Genomic DNA, 23,881 nt, shown 5'->3' with positions numbered 1-23,881 from the left:
TAGTTGGTTCAGTCATTCACTTCCTTGTTGGTATATTGAATAATATACACAGGCCTAAATTCTTGGCCACTGAAAAAAAATACATCAGCCTAATACGTACATCCCTCTCTGACAAAAGATATAATAAAATGGTGATTTTTATTTAAAACACATATATCCCAACCCTGCAGGCAAGCAGAGTTTGGTCTAATCCAATGTGGACTTTCCAAGGCAACTCAAAGAGTACTCAGTCAAATCAATGTTGCATGAGGTGTTACATGTTTCTTAAATTAAGATCGGTCAACAAATTTAGTTTGGTAGAAATGTTATAGTTAGATACAAAAGGAAATGCCTCGTTATGCTATGCAAACAAAAAACTCGTCTTACTTTGGGATTTCAATGTACCCTCCTCTCTGCCACTCCACCCCCTCCTCTTTCTCTATCTCTCTCCAATGAAAAAAATGTCATTCAAGTAATCAGTCAACAATCATATTTACCTTTTTATTTCCCTTTATTGTTACATTATTCATGATTACATATTCTTATAATTTTATAGTGTTCAAATCTAACAAGATATAATATTCAGGTGATAATAAACTGGAAAATATTTGTCTTTTAGATACATAAAATCTTTCTATTAGGCACAAAAGTCATGCAATGCTTGTGATACAGATAATAACGATATAGTTGTATTGGGGCTAAACTAATAATCAAACATAATTATGTACTACATACAGGTGATAAACCAAACTTAAGATCAGGTCGTATATAAATTGCGCTTTGAAAGAATTTTCATGTAAAAACAGACAAAAAAATAAGATCATGTTTTAAAGAAGCCCAAAAGAAAAGAAAATATTTGTTTTGTATTGTTATCCAGACTGGTTGTTGTCTGAACATTGTGACCACACGGGGTGGTTTCATAAAGTGTTATGACAGATAAACAGCCATGATTAAGTGCCAACATGCATTATTTTCACAAAGATTAAAATGAAACTATAAATGGAACGTAAATTCCCAGTCACATTATGTACTAAAACATATAATTCCCACTGGAGTTAATCATTAAGTTGTAGTATGTAACTCAAATGGGAATTAAAATGCTATTTTAGTCACATTCAAATACTTGTGAAAATAATAATATAGGGTATTTTTACAGTGCATGTATCCACCATGTTAGGTATTCAAGGCACTCCTATATTACATCCCCAACTAGGCAAAAGATCGAAAGGGAGAGCCATTGTGTCTTAACAGTGGTAAGCCCAATCAATTCTTTGTCTGACCTCAATAGTCTGACAAGTGTGTTAAAGAAAACAAATCAGTCTGTATTAACTTGTGCAAATTTAAAACATGACATTTAGCAGAAAAAAAGATATGTTTGATCAACATTACAACAAATTTATTGGGTAGACTAACAGAGATAAATAAGAAAAATTATGAAATATACTGACCTGCATATATGATTATAGTGGTAAATTCATGCTAATTCATATCAAATGAAAAAAAAAAGTTGTGCACCTTCATACAGACTAAAATATGTTTCGCATTTTGGAGCCTGGAAGAAATGCTGAAATAAACTTCACAAAATGTCAGATCTGAAAATTTCTGATAATTCAGCATGGGGAATTCAAAAAATCTATTTACAGTTTGCATAATGTATGAAATGTAATATAAATCATGATAAAAAAAGTTTTGAAAAATGGATTTTCCAATCCCTTCACGCCCCCCCCCCCCCCTCCATATCAGGCATATCAGAATCTTGCAATTATAAAGACCTAATGTACTATCCACCCCACCCTCTCTTTCCCCCCCCCCCCCCACCCCCCGCCTCATCTGCCCTTTCCTGATATTGGTATGGTGATAATTACCGTACGTTGTTTCATGTTTATGTACAGAACACACTAAAACACTTAAAACATGATATTCAAATTAGATGAGGAAGAGAAAAGTGAAGCAGTGACAATGTGGTTAAAAGAAGGCCTGGGAACGAATTTACCATTAAAGTTGTCAAATTATTTTGATTATTTATATTTCGTGCAATTTTGCCCATGCAATTGGGATTTGCTGTGCAGATACATTAGATGACATGATCGTGCCATGAAGAATTTTGTCAAATACACAACGCAAAGCAAAAATGATATGGCATTTTTTATTGTCTGATGTGATACATCACTATTGGTGGGGGAACTACCACCACTCTGGAATGAATATTCAAGCAGTGAAAAAGTAACATTTCAGGTTTTAGGTTGGTGAAGAGATACATGTATTTAAACATCATCCCTAGGCCTAGAGAAAAGCACTTTAAAATATAAAATCTTCATATTCTAATAAATCAAAAGTCTTAGGCGCGCATTGTATAAAAACTGTTGTCCCCGATTCTTATTTTTCTTGTTGGTTGGAATTCTATCCCTTCCCGAAATAAAAACAAACCAATATCCGTTTCATTTTATCTACAATGGAAAAATTGCCCATCATACAAAATCTATATACATATTTCATGTACAAGAGGAACAAACATTGCAAACAAGCCGTAGGATGACTAGCAACTATACTCTAGACTCGCAACTAAGATTTTTTTTTTCAAATGTAAGTTTAGCCGCACAAACCCCAATATCATAGCTATACAAATTCAATAGTTGACCAAATATTTCATTTCAATATTTAAAAAAAAGTTATGACATGCAAATACATATGCATGAAGCTTCTTTTCAGTAGTTTGTATTTGATCATATCATGGTGAAATAAAGAAAAATGGCAAACAAATCAGCCATACTTGCTTTCTTTTCAAATTGAATTTATGCAATATCTGCGTAATGTGACTAGAAACTGGAAAATTTGTAAACTTCATAATCTATAACGACTTTGTGGATATATTCAATGGAAGACATTGGTAAAAAGAACATGTTTGTCTTTGGAATGTGGGAAACAAACAAAATCATAAGCAAAATAATGTATTCTGAGAGGAACCTCAACATGTACTCACTTGAGGGGTTCTTGCAAGAAAGTCTATATGGCACTGATAATCCATGGACCTATGCTAAGCTATGCTTGCAAAAGGTTTTAAGTTATTTGCGTGATTTAAGAATAGAAAACGTATCAACATTGGAGTGACAAAACCTTGCAATTTCAATAAAATCAATTTTTTTGTTCTGATGACATAATAAACAATCAGATAGAATCCTGTCCAAATTCCTGTTGTCAATCTCATCATTAAAACACTATACCACGTCAAAGGTTTTGATCCTACTGAAAAAGAAAGTCTGAAGTCTGCCATATCATTCCTCATTAGAACTTTGTTTTTCTTTACTGAGATAGGTTTTATTTTTCCAAGTAATGATAAAACATTTACCCTTTCAACAGAGAGTTACTCCCTTTTGCTAATGAAAAACAAGCCATTGACTAAGAAACCAACATTATAGTTTCCTCTGATCTTGTCTGCAGCATAATATATACATGTATATATCTCTGGTTATGAATCTTTATTGCGACAATAATAAAACTATGGATATAAGTAGACAGTCTTTTACAAGTAGAGTAAAAGTCTTATCATTTAACACGTGTAGTGTCTCTGGTCATCTGACAAATAAATTCATCTCATACCGATTAATCTATATGCAAGAATGTTTGAACTGTGTTATTTAAATGCCCCATACTATCCCTTTAACTCAAAATGCTTGCAGCTTATCTTCAATCAATCAAAAGGCCTTTAAATTGTTTGATGTCGAATGATCTTTGAAATGTTTTCATGGTGTGCGTCTACAGTACATTACCATATGATAACTGAGATCAGTATTTTTCCATGGGTAAAAGCTACCAGTATCTCGTAGAAGAATATAAAGTTTTTCCTTCAGGATTATCACATGATGATATACCATAAGCCACTCTATTATTGTTTCTTTGTTGTTCCAACTTCCCATGCAAAATCAGTGTTATAATCCACTCATCAAAATATTTTTGTTCAAATCTATTCTTTGCTTGATTTAAGTTCTGAACATTAATACATAATCCTGTAAAACAAGTTAACAAGTAAAATGCTAACTCCAAACTCAAATTAATACAAAGTTTATACATATAAAACGCATGCAAAACTGAACCACATTATCTGTGCAATTAATTAATTTGAACTTTCACATACACCTTGAAAAAATAAAACTGTTTACTTCATCAAAACTGAAACACATTGAGACCACAATTGACATGGCAATCTTTTAACAGTGCTGTTTTTATCAAAAGGTCATGGTTTGTTGCTCAACAAAATATGACCTTTCGATAAAAACTTTCAATATTTTATGACGTAAAAAAACCAAAGAAAGAATAATGGAAGAATGAAGTTACATTACAAAACAGAAAATTGTAATCCCACCAAATTAAATATAAAGTACAAATAAAAATAAGTACAGAGTTTGCTGTGTGGAGGTAACACCTCTTGATACCACAAATATTTGTTAAAACCCTTTGATCAAAATGACATAATTTTTCTGAAGTAGAAAAATAATTCTTTCACTTGAAGCGATAATCCTGGCCCGTATAACGTTTATGCCAGAAGTATGTATTTGTATAAGAACTCAAACTGCAGTATGAAGACACCCTTGTATATCTTCAGATTAATTTACAACCCTTGTTCTTCTTCTTCTTCTTATGTTGATCTGGACAAAGTACCGCTCTGATGGCTTCATCAAACACTGTCTTTAGGCCTTTTTGAGTAAGAGCAGAGCATTCCAAGTACTTGACACCATTGATCTCCTTCATCATCTGTAGACCCTATAAATCAAAATAATTAACCAAAAATAAATAAATAAAAATGAGACAATTTCATGCCAAGTTTAACAATAACCATAATTCTAATTTTGGGGTTAACAAAAGAATATTAATGTTCAAGATTAGTGCAAATCCATATCATCCACTTCCTACTGTGGAGCGTTGTAGTCCAGTGGATTAGTCTTCTCACTTTGAAACAGAGGGTCGTGGGTTTGAATCCCAGCCATGGCGTAATTTTCTTCAGCAAGAAATTTGTCCACATTGTGCTGCACTCGACCCAGGTGAGGTGAATGGGTACCTGGCAGGAATTTATTCCTTGAAATGCCACCGCACTGTAAAAAAGGCTGCGGGGATAAAACCAGGGTAATAAAGTCCTTTGGAAGTGCATAGGGATGTTATGACATAATGTGATATTAATATACGAGAACTGCGTTGTTGTTGTTATTATTATTAGTTTGACTACTTTTTTGTAAAATTCTTTTAACCTATCTATTCTATTTTATTTATTGATTAGATTGTATATGTCTGCGTTTTATTTGTCAGCCCATCAGCCCATGTGAAAGAATTCTCACCTCGGCATGGAACGACTTTGGACTCCAAAGCATGCACATGGTTCAAATCTTGAGCAAGAACAAGATTATGTTTTCAAAACCATATACTACACATGTACCCTCACTTGCCTTATATATTGCCCCATTTACACAAATCACTCCTTTAGTGTTGGAAATGAACTTTCTATGTTGTTGCTCTTTTTCAGATGATGTTTGAAGGTTTGCATATGGTATGAACAATCGTGGAAGTGGTTAACGGAACACAATGTGTAAATTTTTGGATAGAGGTAGAAGTCCTTCTCCTGAAGACAGAAAGTAAACCTGCTCTCCTGCTCCCGCTCTACAGCTCCATTCGCAAACTCAAGCCAGCCTTCTACTCGAGCCTTTCTCACCTCTCAAACTCAACCAGCCTTCTACTCGAGCAAATCACCATGCCAACTACTCAAGCTTTCCACTCCTGGTTTAGAGTCCTTTTAATGACTACACTCACTCTGAAATACTCTACTTCCTATTAAACCTTCACTTTCTCACCTTTCCATTTCACTTCTACCTCTCTCCACTTATTATCTCTGTCCTTCCAAGAATTTAAACACGGTGTACCATAATCCACATCAGCAGTTGCTTGTTTTGTTTTAAAGCAAGGTGGACACTGCACACTTTCTTAATTTATGTACCATAAATTCTATAAGAACTCTTTTATCTACATGTGGTAAAAGACCGTATTTCACCAGAAACCCCAAGGGCACATAAGACTGTAATCACAAGATGAAATTCACCCAACAGCCTAATTGCATCTTCACTACAAATAATGTTATGAGCGGGATACTTTGCCAGATCAGTAATACACCTAAGACAATCTGAAACTTGGGATGATGGCGAAGTGCCTTGCGAGGAGAAATCTGTATTACTTACCTTGGGGTATGTGATGGGTGAGGTGTTCCTTTGGGCTAGCTTATCAACCGTCTCTTTATCTTCCCGAAGATCCAACTTGGTTCCTACCAAGATGATAGGTGTGTTGGGACAATGATGGCTAACTTCTGGATACCACTTGGCTCGCACATTGTCAAAGGATGCAGGGCTCACCAGTGAAAAGCAGATGAGAAATACATCCTGAAATTTGCAAGAAGAAAAACTAAGTTAGTATTGGACTGTAATGGACTAGATGTAGGGTCGAATGTATTATTTATTTTCTTTCTAAAAAGAAATAATTCAACAAGTCTAATAGATGTGGCAAAAAAGTACTCCTCGTAATGTTTAAGTGAATTAATGGCAGTGGTGCTAAAAACATACATAAACATCAACATCATCATCATCATCAACTTCATCATCACCATTATAATAATCATCATCATCATCGCGATCATCATCAGCAGCAAAACCATCATTTTCTTTATAATGGTCATCATCACCATCTGTTCTCATCATCACCATTGTCTGCATTATCATCACCATAACAGCATCATCATCATCATCACTATTAACAGTAGTATTACTTCGTTGATGATGATAAGGTGCTACTTTGTACCTCCTCATCATCATCATTCCACCACCACCAACTACAACAGCATTTCTTGTCATTCATCATAGCATTCAGATATTAATATTGGTTCACATATATTTACTTTGATTAAAAAAGGTCCCGGGTCCCATAACACAAAGGTTAGCGATTAATCGCTCATTTGAAAGAACACGATCGGTTCCTTGTCAGTCTACATGTACCTAGCAAAATGCACATCGGCTGTTTCTTAAACCTTTGCGTTATGGGCCCAAGGGGAACATTTCATAAAACAAATTTATAGCAATTATCACATAAGCTCACTACGATCCTTGCATTTGATTGGCTCAGAGCCTTTTGAGTGAAAATTACTATTTGCTTCATGTAGCAATCCAAGTTTTTTTTTAATCCAGCATAGAGAGAGATGGGAGGAGGTTACGAGATAACTTACTGTTTGGGGGTATGACAGTGGTCTCAGCCTGTCATAATCTTCCTGACCAGCAGTATCCCATAATCCTAAGTTCACTGGACGACCATCAACCATCACATTGGCAGAATAGTTATCAAATCTACATGAAACAAAAATGAAAAATTGAGAAATTATATGACAAATGCACAGGCACAAGCTCTACTTCAAGGTTCAGACAATACCAGTGCAAGCTATACACATAATATGAACATAAAGGATTCTGACATTCTCAGATCAATACTTACACCAAATGCACAATCTTATAGTAAATAATATTTTCTTAATAATTTGCACTAAATTGAATGTGTTATGCTGTGAATGAGTGTAAATAGGTGTGTAGTGTACGTATTCCTTTCTCATGTTCCATATAAATCTTTTTCGTGAATGTAATGAGTTTTTATCTAATATAAATTGATTCCATGTAATTTAGAAGCTTCTTATTCTTCAATACAATAACATGTCTACAATGGACAGTTAGGAGAAGCAAAAGAAACCATTATAGAAAGATGGCCCATATTAAAGACAGGTCTGACTGGCCTACATACATGTACACCTCCCTTTTTTCTTGTTATTATGTCATTATTTACACACATGTAGGACAATTGGATGACGTTTTTAATTTGGTGTTCAAGTTCAAATGATTCTAAATCATCATTGAATCAACACAGGAAAGTCTGAACATGCAATTTTGAAGAAAAAAAAATTATCTGCATTCCACTTTTTTTTGCAAAATTAAACACATGGTAATACTACATAAAGTTCTGTTTACACTACATTTAATTGTATCGTCAATACATGGAAAATTACATAGTACATGTAGTGATGGTATTCATCAATTTATACATAAGGGTGTGTTTTACAAAGATTGAAGTATGACTTAGAGTCACACTTAAATGCCTTGTTGCGTGTGTTATGTATAAGTCATGACCACATTGGTCAGATAAGGTCAACAGGACGCGCACTACTGCGTATAAGCGTATTGATCAATAAGACTGCGCGTTGCCTGTCATATACGCTTCAGCATTAAGTGCGAATCTAAGTAATACTTAAATCTTTGTGAAACATCCCCCCCCCCTGGTAATATCTACATGTACATGTACATATTTCTCCATTGATGTGCTTCAGTAATACTTCAAGCATACCAGCTGCTAAAACAGCTGTTAAGGAGAGCAAAGTTCTACATGTACTATACTACTGTACTCATGCTTGTGTTGGTAAAGGAAATGTATGCTATTGTCAAGTCATCCATAGTGGAATGAATTCTGATTTATTACAATGTGGAAATAGGGTCCTGGGAACGATTTTAACAAGGGGTGCTGGTTTAAATTTGTGGTTTAAATTTGTGGTTTAAATTTGTGCTTCATGCTTACAGATTTATCTATACCGGTAGTACTGCATTCATACTTACACAGTTGGGATGTATTCTCCAGGGAAAGCATTCGTGGTGTAACTGATGAGAAGACATGTCTTACCAACAGCTCTGCAAAGAAAAAAGGATAAAAAATAAATTTATTGTTGCATACAACACTCTAACAAAATATAATTATTTCAATCTGAGGTACATGTACATTGTATATCAGTTTGAAAATGTGTACACCTACATGTACATGTATAAGAGAGGCAATGCATTTTTTCCCTCAGAGCTACTTTGAGCTCACCAGCCCCGGTGGGGGGGGGGGGGGCACTTCCATTGATGAGTGGATACCATGCGTGACCATGGGGTCTCGAAAAGCACCCTAAAGACCTAAACACATATTGTCCATATTCTGAAAATGCACCCCTTAAAGGACAAGTCCATCCCAACAAAAACTTGATTTAAATAAAAAGAGAAAAATTCAACAAGCATAACACTGAAAATTTCATCAAAATCGGATGTAAAATAAGAAAGTTACATGGCATTTTAAAGTTTCGCTTATTTTCAACAAAATAATAATATATGAACGAGCCAGTTACATCAAAATGAGAGAGTTGATGACATCACTCACTCGCTATTTCTTTTGTAATTTATTAAATGAAATATGAAATATTTTTATTTTCTCGTCATTGTCATGTGAAATGAAGTTTCATTCCTCACTGAACACATGGAATTCCATTATTTTAACATTTTTTGCTTCAGGCAAGGAGGTCCTAATCGTCAAATTCGTAAAAATTGAAATATTGTATAATTCAAATAAAAAACAAAAGAAATAGTGACATCATCGACTCTCTCATTTGGATATAACTGGCTCGTTCATATAACTATTTTGTTGAAAATAAGCGATACTTTGAAATGTCATAACTGTCTTATTCTACTTCTGATTTTGATGAAATTTTCAGCATTGTGCTTGTCTGATTTTTCTCTATTGATTCAAATCAACATTTTTCTGAGGTGGACTTGACCTTTAACAAGAATTGGCGTAATGATGTAGGTCCGGTTGTACACATGCAAGGGCGTAGGCTGGTGTGAGCATGGGGAGGTGGAACTAAAGTGGTACAGGGTGCACATTTTGGAAAGGTGGAAACATAGTTTGGAAATCAGCTGTTGAAAGCAGAAGGAATACAAATTTCTTTTTGCTTCGTATAGTGTCGGAACTCCTCTGCTTCAGTGCACCCTCCCCCAAGCTCTTGACATGCATGACCTCCTCTGAAAGCACACTATTCATTCGTAAAAACAATACCATATCTGAATGATACATGTGCCTTTGATGTACACATTCACATCTTATTTAACAAGTGTAAACTTAAATGGAACTTTCAGTCATAATAATCCAGAACAACACAGAGGATAATTCAATAAACTCTATTTAACATTGTTTATCCTCTCATTCTTTGGTGTGTAGATACCCTTAATGTGCATTGCATGATTACTATAGAAAACACATAGAATACAGTGGCAAGATCTGACATAATTGAATAAAGCACTACTCTGCTTTAATGCATTTCTCAGGTCACAAGAGTCATGTGTGTACTTCAACAATTGAGTGTCTTGTTCCAGGAAAAATGAGCATTATCTAAACATCTGTGCACACTCATATTTTAAGAAAAAGAAATTAAAATATAATAGATTTCAACTTTAATTTTGTATCAATTATTTGACGGCTGATTCATCATAATATTCACTATGCCTAAAATATATGCTGCATTTGCATTGGACTACAGTGTCGGCACAATGAAAGGAAAACAACCGTTTTGAGGAATTCTACACATGAACCACATTAAACGATTCACCATGCAGCCATCGTAGGCGAAATGTGACTGTGCCATTATTCAAAACTTTTAGTACCACAAAAATCTTTTAAGGAGAAATTTGACTCAAAACTTAGTAACTTGTATAAGACAGGCCTAATTTAATCTGGTCTAAAATGGGGTTTTATATTGCATTGTACACAATCAGGGTTGTAATAAATAAATGTTTTTCATTAAAAAATCAAATAAAATGTTTTTTATTGTTTAAATACATTTTAGATTGTTATTAAACATATTTTTCCAATGAATGATGCAATTTTCTGTAAATCAATTAAACCATACACTTTTAATACAATATGATTTAAGCTCTTGACGTTTTGAATAATTTTTTTGGAGTAAGTAAGAGAGGACTACATGTGCAATTTTTGTTAGTGAATTTCCAACAGAAAAGTTCATATTTCCCCCAAAATTACTAAATCATGGAAACTGAATGCCTAAAATCCCCCACTAAGTTGAGATTTTATAAGTTTATAGACCAATTTCACAACGTGAGAGGGCAGCAGACTGGTCGCCATGCTGCGGTGGGCGAATCAACTTTTATAGTACACAAGTCAATAGGGTATTTGGTACATTCGTTCGATTTTTTTTTATTTTGGATCAATTGAGCAGATTTCTTGTAAGATTCACAATGAGCATTAATCGGAGAAGTTCAGGTCGCAGCTGTGCTATGTTCAATTGCCACAACAATTGGAGAAAGCTTCAGGATTGGAAGCAAAGTGAATGTGAAATTCACTCGCCTTGGACTCATGAAGCCTGTTTGTGTGTGAAGCCGTACTCCCTGCATAGGTTTCCAGGCCGTGATGAAGGAATGCGTCGCCAGTGGATAAAAAACATCAACAGAAAGGACTTAGATGGAAATATCAGTCCCTCTCTCTCTCTCCCCCTCTCTCTCTCACACTATCCCTCTCTCTCTCTCTCTCCCTCTCACTATCCCCTTCTCTGTATTACACTATCCCTCTCTCACACACTCTCTCGCTAGCCCCCCCTCTCTCTCTCTCACTACCCCCCCCCCCCCTTCTCACTATTCCCCTCTCCCCTCTCACTATCCCCCTCCTCTCACACATACTCTCCCCTCTCTCATCCTCTCTCACTCTATGTCTCGTTCACTCTCCCGCACAATTTACTAGCAACAAGAAGTGAGCTCCCTGATGAAAACCAACAGCGATTCTTGGTCATCAACTCACTTTTACTGACAAAACTAAGGGGAAAAAGTAGCCAAAGTGCAAAAATTCATCATACCTTCATCGGTCAGATATGGCCATTGTCTTACATCGTCTACCCAGGTGTCCATGCTTTATTTTATTGTTTTATGATGAATGTTAATGACACAATATCAGAGCTTATCTGTAATCTTCCATTGAATTTGTACACAGAACCAATCGCGGTCAGCGCACTTGCCCACCGCAGCAATGGCGTCGCCGATAGAGGGCCAAATACATAAACCGGCCGTGAAATTGGTCTATACCTCATACATGTACATGTAGAATGTACATCCCCATGTAGTCCCAGGGTATTTTGCGAGTCTTGTCAATTAATTTAGGGGGAGGGAGAAGAAATTGCACAATGAAAGAAATTGACATTCCTTATGGGGTCTCAAAACTTACTTTCATTAAATCAATATCAATTATGCCAATTTCAGTGCATGAAATACAAATTTGGGTTTAAATCTATAGATATTAAGCCCTTAAATTGCTTATTCTTTTAATTGAGAAATTCTGATCAAAGGCATATTAGGAAAAAAATCAATATTAATTTTTTCCCTTACATGTACATGTACACTGTAAATCCAGATTGTTTGTTTTTTATTGATTTTTTATTAAAATTATTTTCTAATCATTAACAAAAAGTACAAATAATGATACAGATACAAATTTTGGCAAGAATTTACATTGGTTTTATACATGTACATGAAGTAATATTTTGTAACGATTCGGGGTGTGACATGCACTTGTTATGTAATCATATTAACCGCATACCCATGCATGAATCCCCAAAATAGTTTTAAACTATATATTTCACAGCCCTGTCATGTTTATGGATTTATAATATAATTTTTTAGGGGACCATTAAGGTCCCCTAGGATTGTAAAGGTAAAGGTTTGGTAGCTGGTTTTCTTATACTGTTAAAGGTACTTTTCTTCATCTTTACGAAGTGCAAAGTTTCACCAACTTTTGTGTGTACCTCAAGAATATAATGTCAGTTTTATAGTCTATTTGTAAAATATTATGATGCTTGTGCAATGCATCCATATCATTCAAGTACTACTATTACACGCATTTTAGCTTATTTTAAACAGTGTCTTTACCTGTCTAAAAAGTTAGCACAACACTGAGACATGTTTGTTAAAATGAGAATAGTCTTGATGTGCACAATTGAACAGAGAGGAAAGGAACATGACAAAGTGATGGAGAAAGGGAGAATAAAGGGGGAAAGAGAAAGAGGAGCAAAATGAGGTGTTGAGAAAGAGTTTTATTTAATTAGAGAAAAACAATACACCTCTTTAATAAGAAAATATTTCAAGTATTAAAAAAACATTCATTTGCGATAGCTCAGTCGGTAGAGCGGGGGTTTCGGATTCCGGTGACCCAGGTTCGTTTCCCAAGTGGTGCGCTTACTCCCTTTGGTAAGGCATTTATCCTCATTACCAGGTCCCTTGGAGAGGAACTTAAGCCGTTGGTCTCCTGGTTGCTTGCTCACAGGCATTCGTGCTTTCTTAGCAGTCAGGTAAAATACCTCGATATACATGTATGACTATAAAATCACATCCTTGCAAATTTACAACACACAAGTCTATGTGGTGTTTCAAAACAAAATTTAACGGGTGTTTTAAATGCGTTTTAAAACATGTTTTAAAACACAGTTTTAAACGTGCCAACCCTGTACACAATGTACATGTATGCTTACACATGCAATCTTATGTCCTTATCCCAGCAATATACCGGCAGATGAAATCAAAGTAATTATCCTCATTGAAATTTCCTGTCTATGAGTGCCAATTCAGTGATTTGATAACAAAAATATGCAGAATTAAATCACTCTGCAGTACATAAGTAAACATCAATTGCCATTATTGCTTCATGGTATGCAGCCAATATAGAGAGAAATATTTCCCAGGAAATATGGTGCAAAGGCATTTCCTTGTTTCCTCCTACGTACAAGTGTTCAGGACAGCTACATGTATGTACTGTATGAATACAGTATACAGCATGTGCAGTCTCAATAAATGTAGTTCAAGCTACATGTACATGATTTATATTTTGGTCATAGGCTAATTTTAATAGTGTCCAATAGTTATCTTTACAAAAGGATCATACATAATACATGTACACATAGTTGAAATTTGGACTACATGTTTGATAAAGTTTCTGACAAATTACAAAAATAAAAGCTTTGTGTATTTCTACATATATACATGTACTAAGCATGTACCATAAAATCATAAAACTGTGATTGAATGATCAATAATAAACGTGGTAAATGTATATTGAAGTTGGTAGAACAAAGCAAGGATGTACATAGAAATGTACAGTGTAACCGACATACACTTTTAGTGAGCAAGATACGTGTAATGTTTTTTTTTCCCTCATTGTTAGGAATACATCCTGTATGTGGTCAATGGAAGTTGAAGAGTACCGGAAATATTAGTCTAAAAACAATGACGAGGTCTACACGTACTCTCTCCAGATGTCATTTAAAGGGGAATTCAAATTTCCAACTGCGGTAGGAAAGAGATGTCTCAAAAGTCTTTAATTGACTTTACTCATGTAGATTTTTTTCTCACTCAGACCTTCATATTTTCTCATCTTCATAAAGACTATACTAGAAATGCCCTCTGACTCCTCTATTTAAAGGACTTAATGTGTATGCATTTCCCGAGCAAAAAAAAAATTAAGGATGCAATGCCAGACCTCCTTTTATCTTTACAAGCTTGATGTACATTTAACTATTGTATATGCATGCCAGTCACACATACCCTATTTAGTCTTGATCATACACTTTAGTTACAAGGATTATTAAAGGCTTTGCGATATCAGCAAAATATCACACAGTCAATAATATTCTCCTTTGCTTACTACATGAAATAAAAAATAGATATATTCCAATAGATATTAACACCCCCCCCCCACAAACAACCCTGGTGCTGATCCTGCAGTAGTGTGCATGTACATGTAGGTGAGGGAGTTGGGAGGGGGGGGGGGCATTTTACAACTGTAGTGCTTTTATACATGATGCCATGAAAGACTGAAATATGACAAACAAAATGGGCGTTTTTAATCATTTTAATTGCATTAATTATCCAAATTTGCAATATAGGCTACAGATGATCATCAACATTCTTCCAGCATTAGCAAGTTTACTCACTGTATTACATCATGCCATTGTTTTAAACAGTGCCATACAGTACATGTTTAATGCACTTCGGTGAAAAATATGTAAGAACGAGTTTGGAGCTTGCTAATAAAAATATAATATGCTTCACTCACGATGAAAGATAATTTTTTCTACACGGCAGACAACACATAATTTCCACAAGACCACGTCTCTCAATCTTGCTGCTGATAATTAAAACATGACAGGTGTATTTATCGAGGTTATATAAAATAGACAAACGACCCAGGTTCTGAAACTTGCTTACCAAATACCCATTGCTAAACACAATGGCATCTCGATACCAAATGAGCCTGTCGGACTGGAGTTCCACTAAAATGGGAATTTGGTGACCTTTTGAGCAACATCCATAGGTGGTTTCAGACCGCCTCGAAGTTCGTCAGTTCCAGGTATTCTCTGATCGGGAAATTTACCCCGATCAGAAAATACCAGGTGTTTTGGTAATGTGAAAGCAAACTACGCGTAATATCCCCGAAAGAAAATACCCGCTAAATAGTAGGTACTTGGCGAAATTACGAGAACTTTCGCGGGGATTTTTCCAAGGTCGCAGGTATTTTGGCGATGTGAAAGCAAATTACGGGAACTTTCAGCCCAGCGTGTCGTTGGGCGTGGCGGCGTGAGTGGCTGCTGGGCTAGTGATTTTGAATCTCGCGCCTTGCCTGCTTATCAGACCATACTTCGCATGCTAGCAACTTCGGGAACTTATCCCGAAAGGGTATGTTTCAGGGCGGTGTGAATGCAGGAATAATTAATGGGTATTTTTTAGCCCAAAAAAGTTCTCGTAATTTAACGGGGATTCTTGTGATCGAGGCGGTTTGAAACCACCTCATGTCAACGTAATTAACCACAACACAAATTCAGTAGTAATAGGATACTGTGATCTCCATTTCCAGTCAAGGTATTAAAAACATAAGCATCAGATTTGACCTTTACTTCCCAGGTCATCTTGCATTGTGCAACTAGCTGTAGAGCTGGAGGAAACAAGTTAAATCTGTGGTTTGAGAACACAAGAAGCATGGGGCAGAGATGGTGAGGGCAACTTGTTTCTATAAAATACCAATTTTCAATTATTTCTGCACATCAGATTCCCTCAATATACACATCATTTTATTATGTACCGAATCAGAACTTTGCGAAATCATTAGTTATTCCTGACAAAATATAATCTGTAGCCAATATCTGATCAGATTTTCTTCCTCATATTGATATTAATACATTATTTCATAATACATTTTTATATTTAATCAGTTCAACTCCAATACAAATTTTAAAAAATGGTACGTAGAAATTTATCAATTTGTAAGGAAAATATTGTTTTGAACTTATTATTAACAAATTTCAATGACTATGACCATAACAGTAACCTTTTCATCATTTCATGCTTTATTATTTTCAAACAAATGATGCTTGTGCATTTCTTATGAGTACAGACCAGTCATTACATTTGTATACATGTAGTTCATTTTTTAGTCTAACCACTTGTAAACAAGCGGTTTTGGTATTCTGTATGGAGGCAACCTCTCCAAACTTGTTGAAAATCCTCACATCACATCCACAAAACGTCTGTCTATTGTCAAAGTATTTTGATTTGTTCATATACTTCCTAGATTGTTATTAAATTGCCTTCTCTCCTGACTCTGACATGTCAATTTCTATACATAAGACTATTAAACATCAACTTGGACATGGATTTAGAGTGTGCTTCAAACCAACTAGAACTTTATAGCAGTTCTTGTAGCTCCAAAAGACAAGACTTGTAAGTTGGTGTGATATATCTAGGATTCCTTGCCAAGGAATAACTTCCAGTGGCATGTGTAAAGAATTCTATATAGTGATAACAGAACGATTCTAGTTAAATGCCCAAAAACTATGTTACAGTCATAAGTCTATCACCACTTGGCTAATCCTTACCCAATGGTAAGATGACTAACATACACAAATCAATTCATAGCAAATAGTGCAATTCATTTGTATTCAATACAAACATTAGTCAATGAAATAGTGATTCAATATCGAAAAACATACAACTTGTACAAATAGTGAGTAATTGTTTTACTGACTGGCCTTGTATTGCCGAACGCGTGCATTTACACATCAGAATATAATTTCAATACGACCAAATCTTTGCATCATCTTTCCAAAGGGAATTCAAATAGAATATGTTGAAAAAGGGCCAAAACGCATTATTTGAAGTCTTTATTTTCTTAAAAAACAACAAAATATGACCAAAATAGCTGATCAGTGACTTTGTAAATTTTCTAACTTTTCCCACAGAAAACACACGTTCGGTAATTAATACACTACCATTTTCAAGTGACCAAAATATTTCATTTGTAAGGTGGAGTGTGCAGTAAAATTCATGTAGCGTCGACATGGTCTGTTAGTGATGGCACCAAAGAAATAACGGCGAGTGGTTAGAGATAGACACGAAATAAGTTACAAGGATTATGACTCATCAAGATGACGAATGGGTTATGGTACAAAGCACTTACAACAACTTATACTCACTTGACATGTGAAATAAGTTCGAAAATTAATACACTTTTCAAGTGACCAAAATATTTCACTTGAAAAGTGGGGTGTGCAGTAAAATTCATGTAGTGTCGACAGGGTTCACCATAAGTTAGTGATGGCTCCAAAGAAATGATGGCGAGTGGTTAGAGATAGACACAACAACAGTTACAAGGATTATGACTCACCAAGACGACAAATGGGTTACGGTCCAAAGCATTTACAACTTGTACTCACTTGACATGTGAACTAAGGATGCCACACGGTAGATAAATAGCAGGTTGCTTGTAGTGGGCTTTAGTTGTAAACTAAGGTGCCAGGTGCAGGAGAAGCTATAAAGATGCATGCATCCACACTCGTTGGCATCTCTGGCTCTTCTCTCTTCATATGGCTGATCCCTGACCTGGCACCAACTTCTGTGTGTGCTGAGCATGCATGCACGTACAGTGTAGCGGGCGATGTGAGAGCACCTTTTCAGGCTGTGCTCCTTACACGTATAATTTACACACGAACTACTATATGTGTAGACTAATACGCATTATTGACCAGTACTAAATGGTAAATATACAACAGGTGCGATAGGAAGCTGATATCATAAAAAAAAAAAAAACTACATCTCGGCAAAATACAAATGCGTTTTTAATTTTTGTAGGTATTTGTGTATTAATGGTGGAAGCTTGATAGAAAATATTGTTTGATATGATTGATTGAATCTATGAAAAGTAATATGATCCACTGACTAACTCTTTTGAACGTGCAGCAGGCAATACAAGAGGTCACAGTATGAAGTTTTCAAAACTTAAGATGCTCGCCCAAGGCGAGGCAAGATGCATTCAGCCAGCGGGTCATAAATGACTTTAACTCACTCCCTGACGAGGTAGTTACAGCTCAGACAGTCAAGTGTGAATAGCTTCAGGATTAGACTGGACAAGGGGTAGGCAGGGCAGACCAGAGGTTCTGCTCATTAGAAGATGCAGATCTGAGCAAAAATGACACTGAGCAGACATCAAATCATTGGGACGGATGAAAATGCCACAAAAATGGAAGCCTGACTGCTGGGATCTAGAGCACTCTTCCAGAATCTCAGGAAATGGTAGAGGTAGAATAAAGTGCCCAGAATTTGACATGTGCTTCCATTAGACATGGCAAACTTAATCACAAGCCAGCACAGTCAATCACCACGAAACACACCAAACACCATTATCACTCACCCTATGAAAGTCCCGATTTGAACTCAAAAACCCCCTTTAAAAGGTCAAATATTGCCTTAAAAATGCGGAATCTGAGCCATAATTCCATGTACGCTTAGCTCCATTTAAAAAGAAGGGTTGCAGCAAAATGCGCTAAAAATGAAGAAATCTGTACCTTTCGTTCCGAGTTCCTGAACGTTCTCACAAAATTAGGATGGTATTTTCAAAGTGACCAATCATAAAAGATTTTAAAAAAGAAAAAACTAAACCGCATAGATGTTGCACAGATAAGTTGAAAAGCCTTCAATCAACATGGGGTCGACCGCCTTCACACGCCGTTGCGTCTACCCTGGCACGCAAGACGAATCGAGAGTGCAGTCAGTGCATAGCTAGTACGTGATATGATGAATGGCGTGCGTGCATTGCATACACTGACAGTGTAAAAAAATCAGGCCTTTTTTTCTCAAAGAAAAAGTCAAAGAGAAAATAAACCAAGCACTGCCAACCTTCTTTTGCCACACATGGAGTAGTAACAGATAAAAGGTAATATTTACATGTACAACCTTGTTCATTGAATGAGTGGCGATATACATTTCAAAATTTTAGAAAGATTGCGATAGAATAAGAAAGTGATTAAGGAAAAATTTATAACTTACAATGGGGTCTTGCACTATGCAAATTTTTAAAATAAAAAGACTTTGCAGAACAAAAAAAATTGCAGAAAAGATTATGAACATGCATACATGTAGCAAGGCTCGACATTAGCGGTGGCCCGGTGGCCCGGGGCCCCCAAAAATTCATCTCGGGCAACCATTATTGAAAAAATGTTAAGTTTTGGTGGCCCGAATCGGGCAACCAATAATTTTCAAATTAGCGCAATTTTTCTCCCGATTTTGCATGCATTTATCAACCTTCTACAGTTAAAATTGCAAGCCAATTCGTCATGCGCCTTTTTTGTTAATCTACACACAAATACACACACACAAAGATTACATAGTCATGACAGTATGTAGGCCTACCGCTAGCATACAGTAACTATTATTCAGCCGGCCACGCCGGCTGTCTGGCTGAGCTAGCTTTGCATGCATGAAACCACTGCAGCTAGCTGTGCACGAGCGGAGTATTCAGACCCAGGGAGCTGCGATACGAAATGTTACTGCTAAGAAATATTCCCGAAAACTTTGAAAATCTACGTCAAAGTCACATTTTACACCAATGAAATGCCCTTCTACAGTCCATATTACTGAAACCTGATTAATTGCAAGCTTTAAAAGGAGGAATTATGACCTCTCTTTTGACTCCAAAAGACCGATTTCCAAATGCATTAATACACATAAAACACATAGGTGAGTACATCACAGTCCCATATGTGCATTTGTATGTATGTTGATATTTGGTTTATTTCGAAGCTGTGTCTCTTCGAGCTATAAATAAATAGGCCGCTCTTTCTTCCTTGTTTACAAATGACTTCTTAAACCACTATTAAGAAAGTAATTACTTTGGGAAGGCATTTCATTGATATGACATGTGAATTTTTTCCATCATTTTGTCAAATATAGGGAAGGAATTTTCTCACTGTTTTTTCCAGATAACTTGCCATTTTATTTTTTTCTTTCTTTTTTTTCAGTGATTAAACCATTTATACCCCTTCCCATTGAAAATGCCTGATTAAAGAACATGTTTCTACTGAATAATAATAATTTTCCCCATTTTTGATAATTTTGTTTTATTTATTTTTCTTAAATTTTCTTTTGTTTTTTCTCAAATTTTTTTTTAGGACCTGTTCTTTGTTTTTTCTTTCTTCATTTTTTTCTTTTGTTTTATTTCACTTACCGTATTCACTTTTACAATTTTTGTTTTCTTTTTTCAATATACTATTCTAAAAATTATTTTTGTTTATTTCCCCCTTTTACACATTGTTCTAATTCTGCAGCATGTGATTTTCTCCTGCTATAATATGCTGGAAAAGAGAAAATAAACTGGATTTGGGGCCTGCATAATCTAGGTTTTACAATCAAAAAGGAAGAAAGGAAAAATCATTGTTTTGTAAATCTATCTGAGTTTGATATATGCACTATTTATTTACTTTGCCATTATGAGTGTGTCTATACGGAGATTAAAAATCTACACAACCTGGGAACAATACAATTCTTTTATTCTCTTTCAATCATTTCATATTTGCAATGATAGAACAATTTATATATTACCACAAAATAAGCAAAGTAAAATAACAGCAAGCACGATTTACAGACAAGATGTACAAAGAATAGTGGTATGGCAGTGTATCCTATTGCCGGACACTTTCATTTCAGTGCTTTAAAAATGACAACTAGAGGAAATACAATCAAGAAAAATTATCACTTGCTATTCCAAATATTCCGAAAATTATGAATATGATGAAATTATTTTATATTTTCCAACCGTTTTCTTTGCACCGCACTTGCCGCATACCCCTCCGCGAAAAACAATTATTTTCGTGCGTGACAAATTATATTGTAATTCCGGACGCGCGCCGGACGGGTAAAAAATATTCTTGATTATAATGATGTAAGAAAGAATTGGTGTGATTTTTTCGGGATTAATCATCTCATGAGTAAATTCTAAGTTTTTGTTTGCTTTCTTATAACGATTCTGAGCAGATCTTTGTTATAAATTTGCGTTTGCTAACTAATTTCCCTTTTTTTTAATTGCGCATTCGATATTGCACTTCCAAGTGTTAATCGTAAGACTCGGTCATCAAGTTCTATCGATGCGCTGTCGATCATGATCATGACGGCTCTCCATCACGGTAAACCTCGCGCACGGCCGGGGTATACCCGGTACATTGAGAACTAGCCGTCGACGATTTAATCGATGGAGCGTACGAGATTGAAATTCGGCAAATCAGGTCCGTATTTACATCAGAAAATAGATCAATTGGGATCAATTGTTAATGCCAAAACTGTGTTATATGTTATTTCAAGCATTTTCTGTCATTTTTAGAGAAAAATAAGGTAAAAATTATATTTTCGCCTTGTTTTTGCATTCTCGTTCTTTGAATTGATCTGTGATTTTGAACTGCGGAAGTCTTACGGTACGAAATTGATTTCCTACGCAGTTATATGCGCGTCCGGAAATATGATAGTGTCCGGTAATACAATACGTCACTATATATATGACCAAGAATAACTAGTGATTGCAGAATATTCAAGTTTGTTTTATTCATTTTAATTAATGTTTTTCTTCATATTTTTCGGGCCACCAAACTTTACTAGTGGGCCACCAAAAAAAATTATTTGAAGGTTTTGGTGGCCCGAATGGGCCACCACCAAAAAAAGTTAATGTGGAGCCTTGCATGTAGTTTTTTTTATGTACTCTAAAACTCTAATTGCAGGCAAGTAACAACTCGACTCAAGCTCAGCACCAAATTTTTTGGCGAGGACAAGAGTAAATACAGATAGACAAACAACTGTAGACCATTGATTAAGTTCACACAAATTTGAAATTTTGACTTTGCCTTCGAGACATGTAAACATGGCAAAGTTTCATGTCAATAAATGAAAATTGAAAGGTTTATCGCGAATTGGCAAATATCAGCAGAGGAAGCTGCACCGCTAGCGAAATAGTAAATCAAGACTAACAGTACTTAGATCTACACAGCTTGCCCACTACGGGCACTAACTTAGTTTTCGATCCCATCATCCCATGGTATGCCATGATGTAGACCAAAAGCTTCGGTCTCTGTTATGTTGGTTGTTCAGCTGAACTTCGTTGGCTTCACTCACCAAATACAGAGACCGAAGTTCTAGCGCGATCTGTACAGGGGACTCAATGGCCATATGTTTATGTACCGTACTTAAGATCGGATAAAACGGGGAAGTGAATTTGCGCGACAGCCGAGGTAAGTCACTGTTTTTGTTCCTTTTAACTTCATTTTTCTCCGTTTTTTGGCAATTGATGCCAAGAGGGAATTATAACTGTGCACTCTGCCTCTGGTCACTATAATTTTCGAAATTTTTATTCATTAAATACAAAAATTGAAAAGCCCCGACGGGGGGATTTTGCATTGCAAGTCCCCTAATGGTGGCTGCACGATAGCGAGCCGTCTGTGTACGAGAATAAAAAAAAAATGTTAAAAAAACTCCTCGAAACAGACGGCTGCCAGCTGTCTAGCCATGGCCCATGTCATGATGATGATGATGCATATTGCGGTTCTGATTAGTGATAAACCTTATTATGCACAGAGTGAGTTTGCTAAACGAAAGAGCTACAGACAAAGCCTACCCAGCCCCAGGAATTGACTCCTAAGTCATGTATTTCGAACGGCTGCGACTGTAGGCTACATGTATCACGGATTTGTGATATCCCCACTGGGTATGTGTGCATGAAACACTGCATGCGCCAGAATAGGGTATTGTCTCCTGACATTGCATGGAATGGAATAAAGACGAGAGTTGGAGTGACTGCTCACTCGACACAGTCACATTTCGAGAATATATCAAATTTTTTAGATAAAACTGAAAATCAAAAGTTTCTTACCCATCACCGACAACGACACATTTGATCGCCTGCATGTTAACTGTCGTATTTTCTTGTAAATAAGAATTGAAACTGTAATATTCGGTTTATGTTCCTCTTTCAAAATCGGCTTTCCCCTCGCGCAGGAGCAGGCAGGCAGGGTGTGTGTATGTGGCTGGCTTCAACACGTAACTTCTATTGCGTTTGCTTTATATGCGGAAGTGATTGTCGTATCTATATAGCATACACAGTTACGTTCTAAATATAGATTTTTTTGACCCGGAAACAAATTTTGCACAAGAAAACAGCCAGCTATATCGCAATAACCGAGTTGTTTTAATATAGCATATTATGAAGTTTACCCAGCCCCAAAACAATTGATGATATTGTGAAAATTCCAGGGGAAAATTTCCCGCAGTTTGATTCAGGGCATTCTTGTGCATTTCACTGCCTTCATTAAATTATGGGCACTGAACTCAACTGGCCAATGTAGGAATATATCAATCCGAGTCAATATCAATCTCTATAAATCTAGCAGTTCATTTCTGGATCCATCCATCCATTAATATATATATATTTTTTTTAGATTTATCTATCTTTCTATATCAATCTATCTATTTATGTATCTATCTAGTTATCAATCTATCTATCTATCTACAGTGCGTATCAAAAAAAGTTTACACTTTGAAAAAGACCTGGGAATTAAAAAAAAAACACGTGGGTATTTTTTCACATATAATCTTAGGTTTGGGTCTCATCTATCCAATGAAAGTAAAAGTTTTGACAGAATATACCCCTGAGTGAGCAATGTCCATTTTTT

General features: G+C 35.8%; 1 protein-coding gene across 1 annotated transcript in view; it reads right to left on the bottom strand.

Annotated features, from left to right (window-relative positions):
• Positions 1–23,277, bottom strand: part of LOC121422598 (ras-related protein Rac1) — a 30,237-nt gene extending 6,960 nt beyond the window's left edge. Inside the window, exons 1-6 of the mRNA XM_041617748.1 lie at positions 23,083–23,277; positions 8,658–8,729; positions 7,232–7,349; positions 6,198–6,395; positions 4,590–4,737; positions 4,398–4,399 (exon numbers count right to left, since the gene is read on the bottom strand). Of these exons, the coding sequence (XP_041473682.1) occupies positions 4,398–4,399; positions 4,590–4,737; positions 6,198–6,395; positions 7,232–7,349; positions 8,658–8,729; positions 23,083–23,117 (573 nt within the window). The 5' untranslated portion in view covers positions 23,118–23,277. The remainder of the gene's footprint in view (positions 1–4,397; positions 4,400–4,589; positions 4,738–6,197; positions 6,396–7,231; positions 7,350–8,657; positions 8,730–23,082) is intronic.
• Between the last annotated feature and the right edge of the window lie 604 nt (positions 23,278–23,881).

Source organism: Lytechinus variegatus, chromosome 10 (assembly GCF_018143015.1).
Source record: "Lytechinus variegatus isolate NC3 chromosome 10, Lvar_3.0, whole genome shotgun sequence".
In the NCBI taxonomy this organism is placed as follows: domain Eukaryota; kingdom Metazoa; phylum Echinodermata; class Echinoidea; order Temnopleuroida; family Toxopneustidae; genus Lytechinus; species Lytechinus variegatus.
The sequence above is the reverse complement of the archived record's forward strand: the minus strand, read 5'-3'. Positions and strand labels throughout refer to the sequence as shown.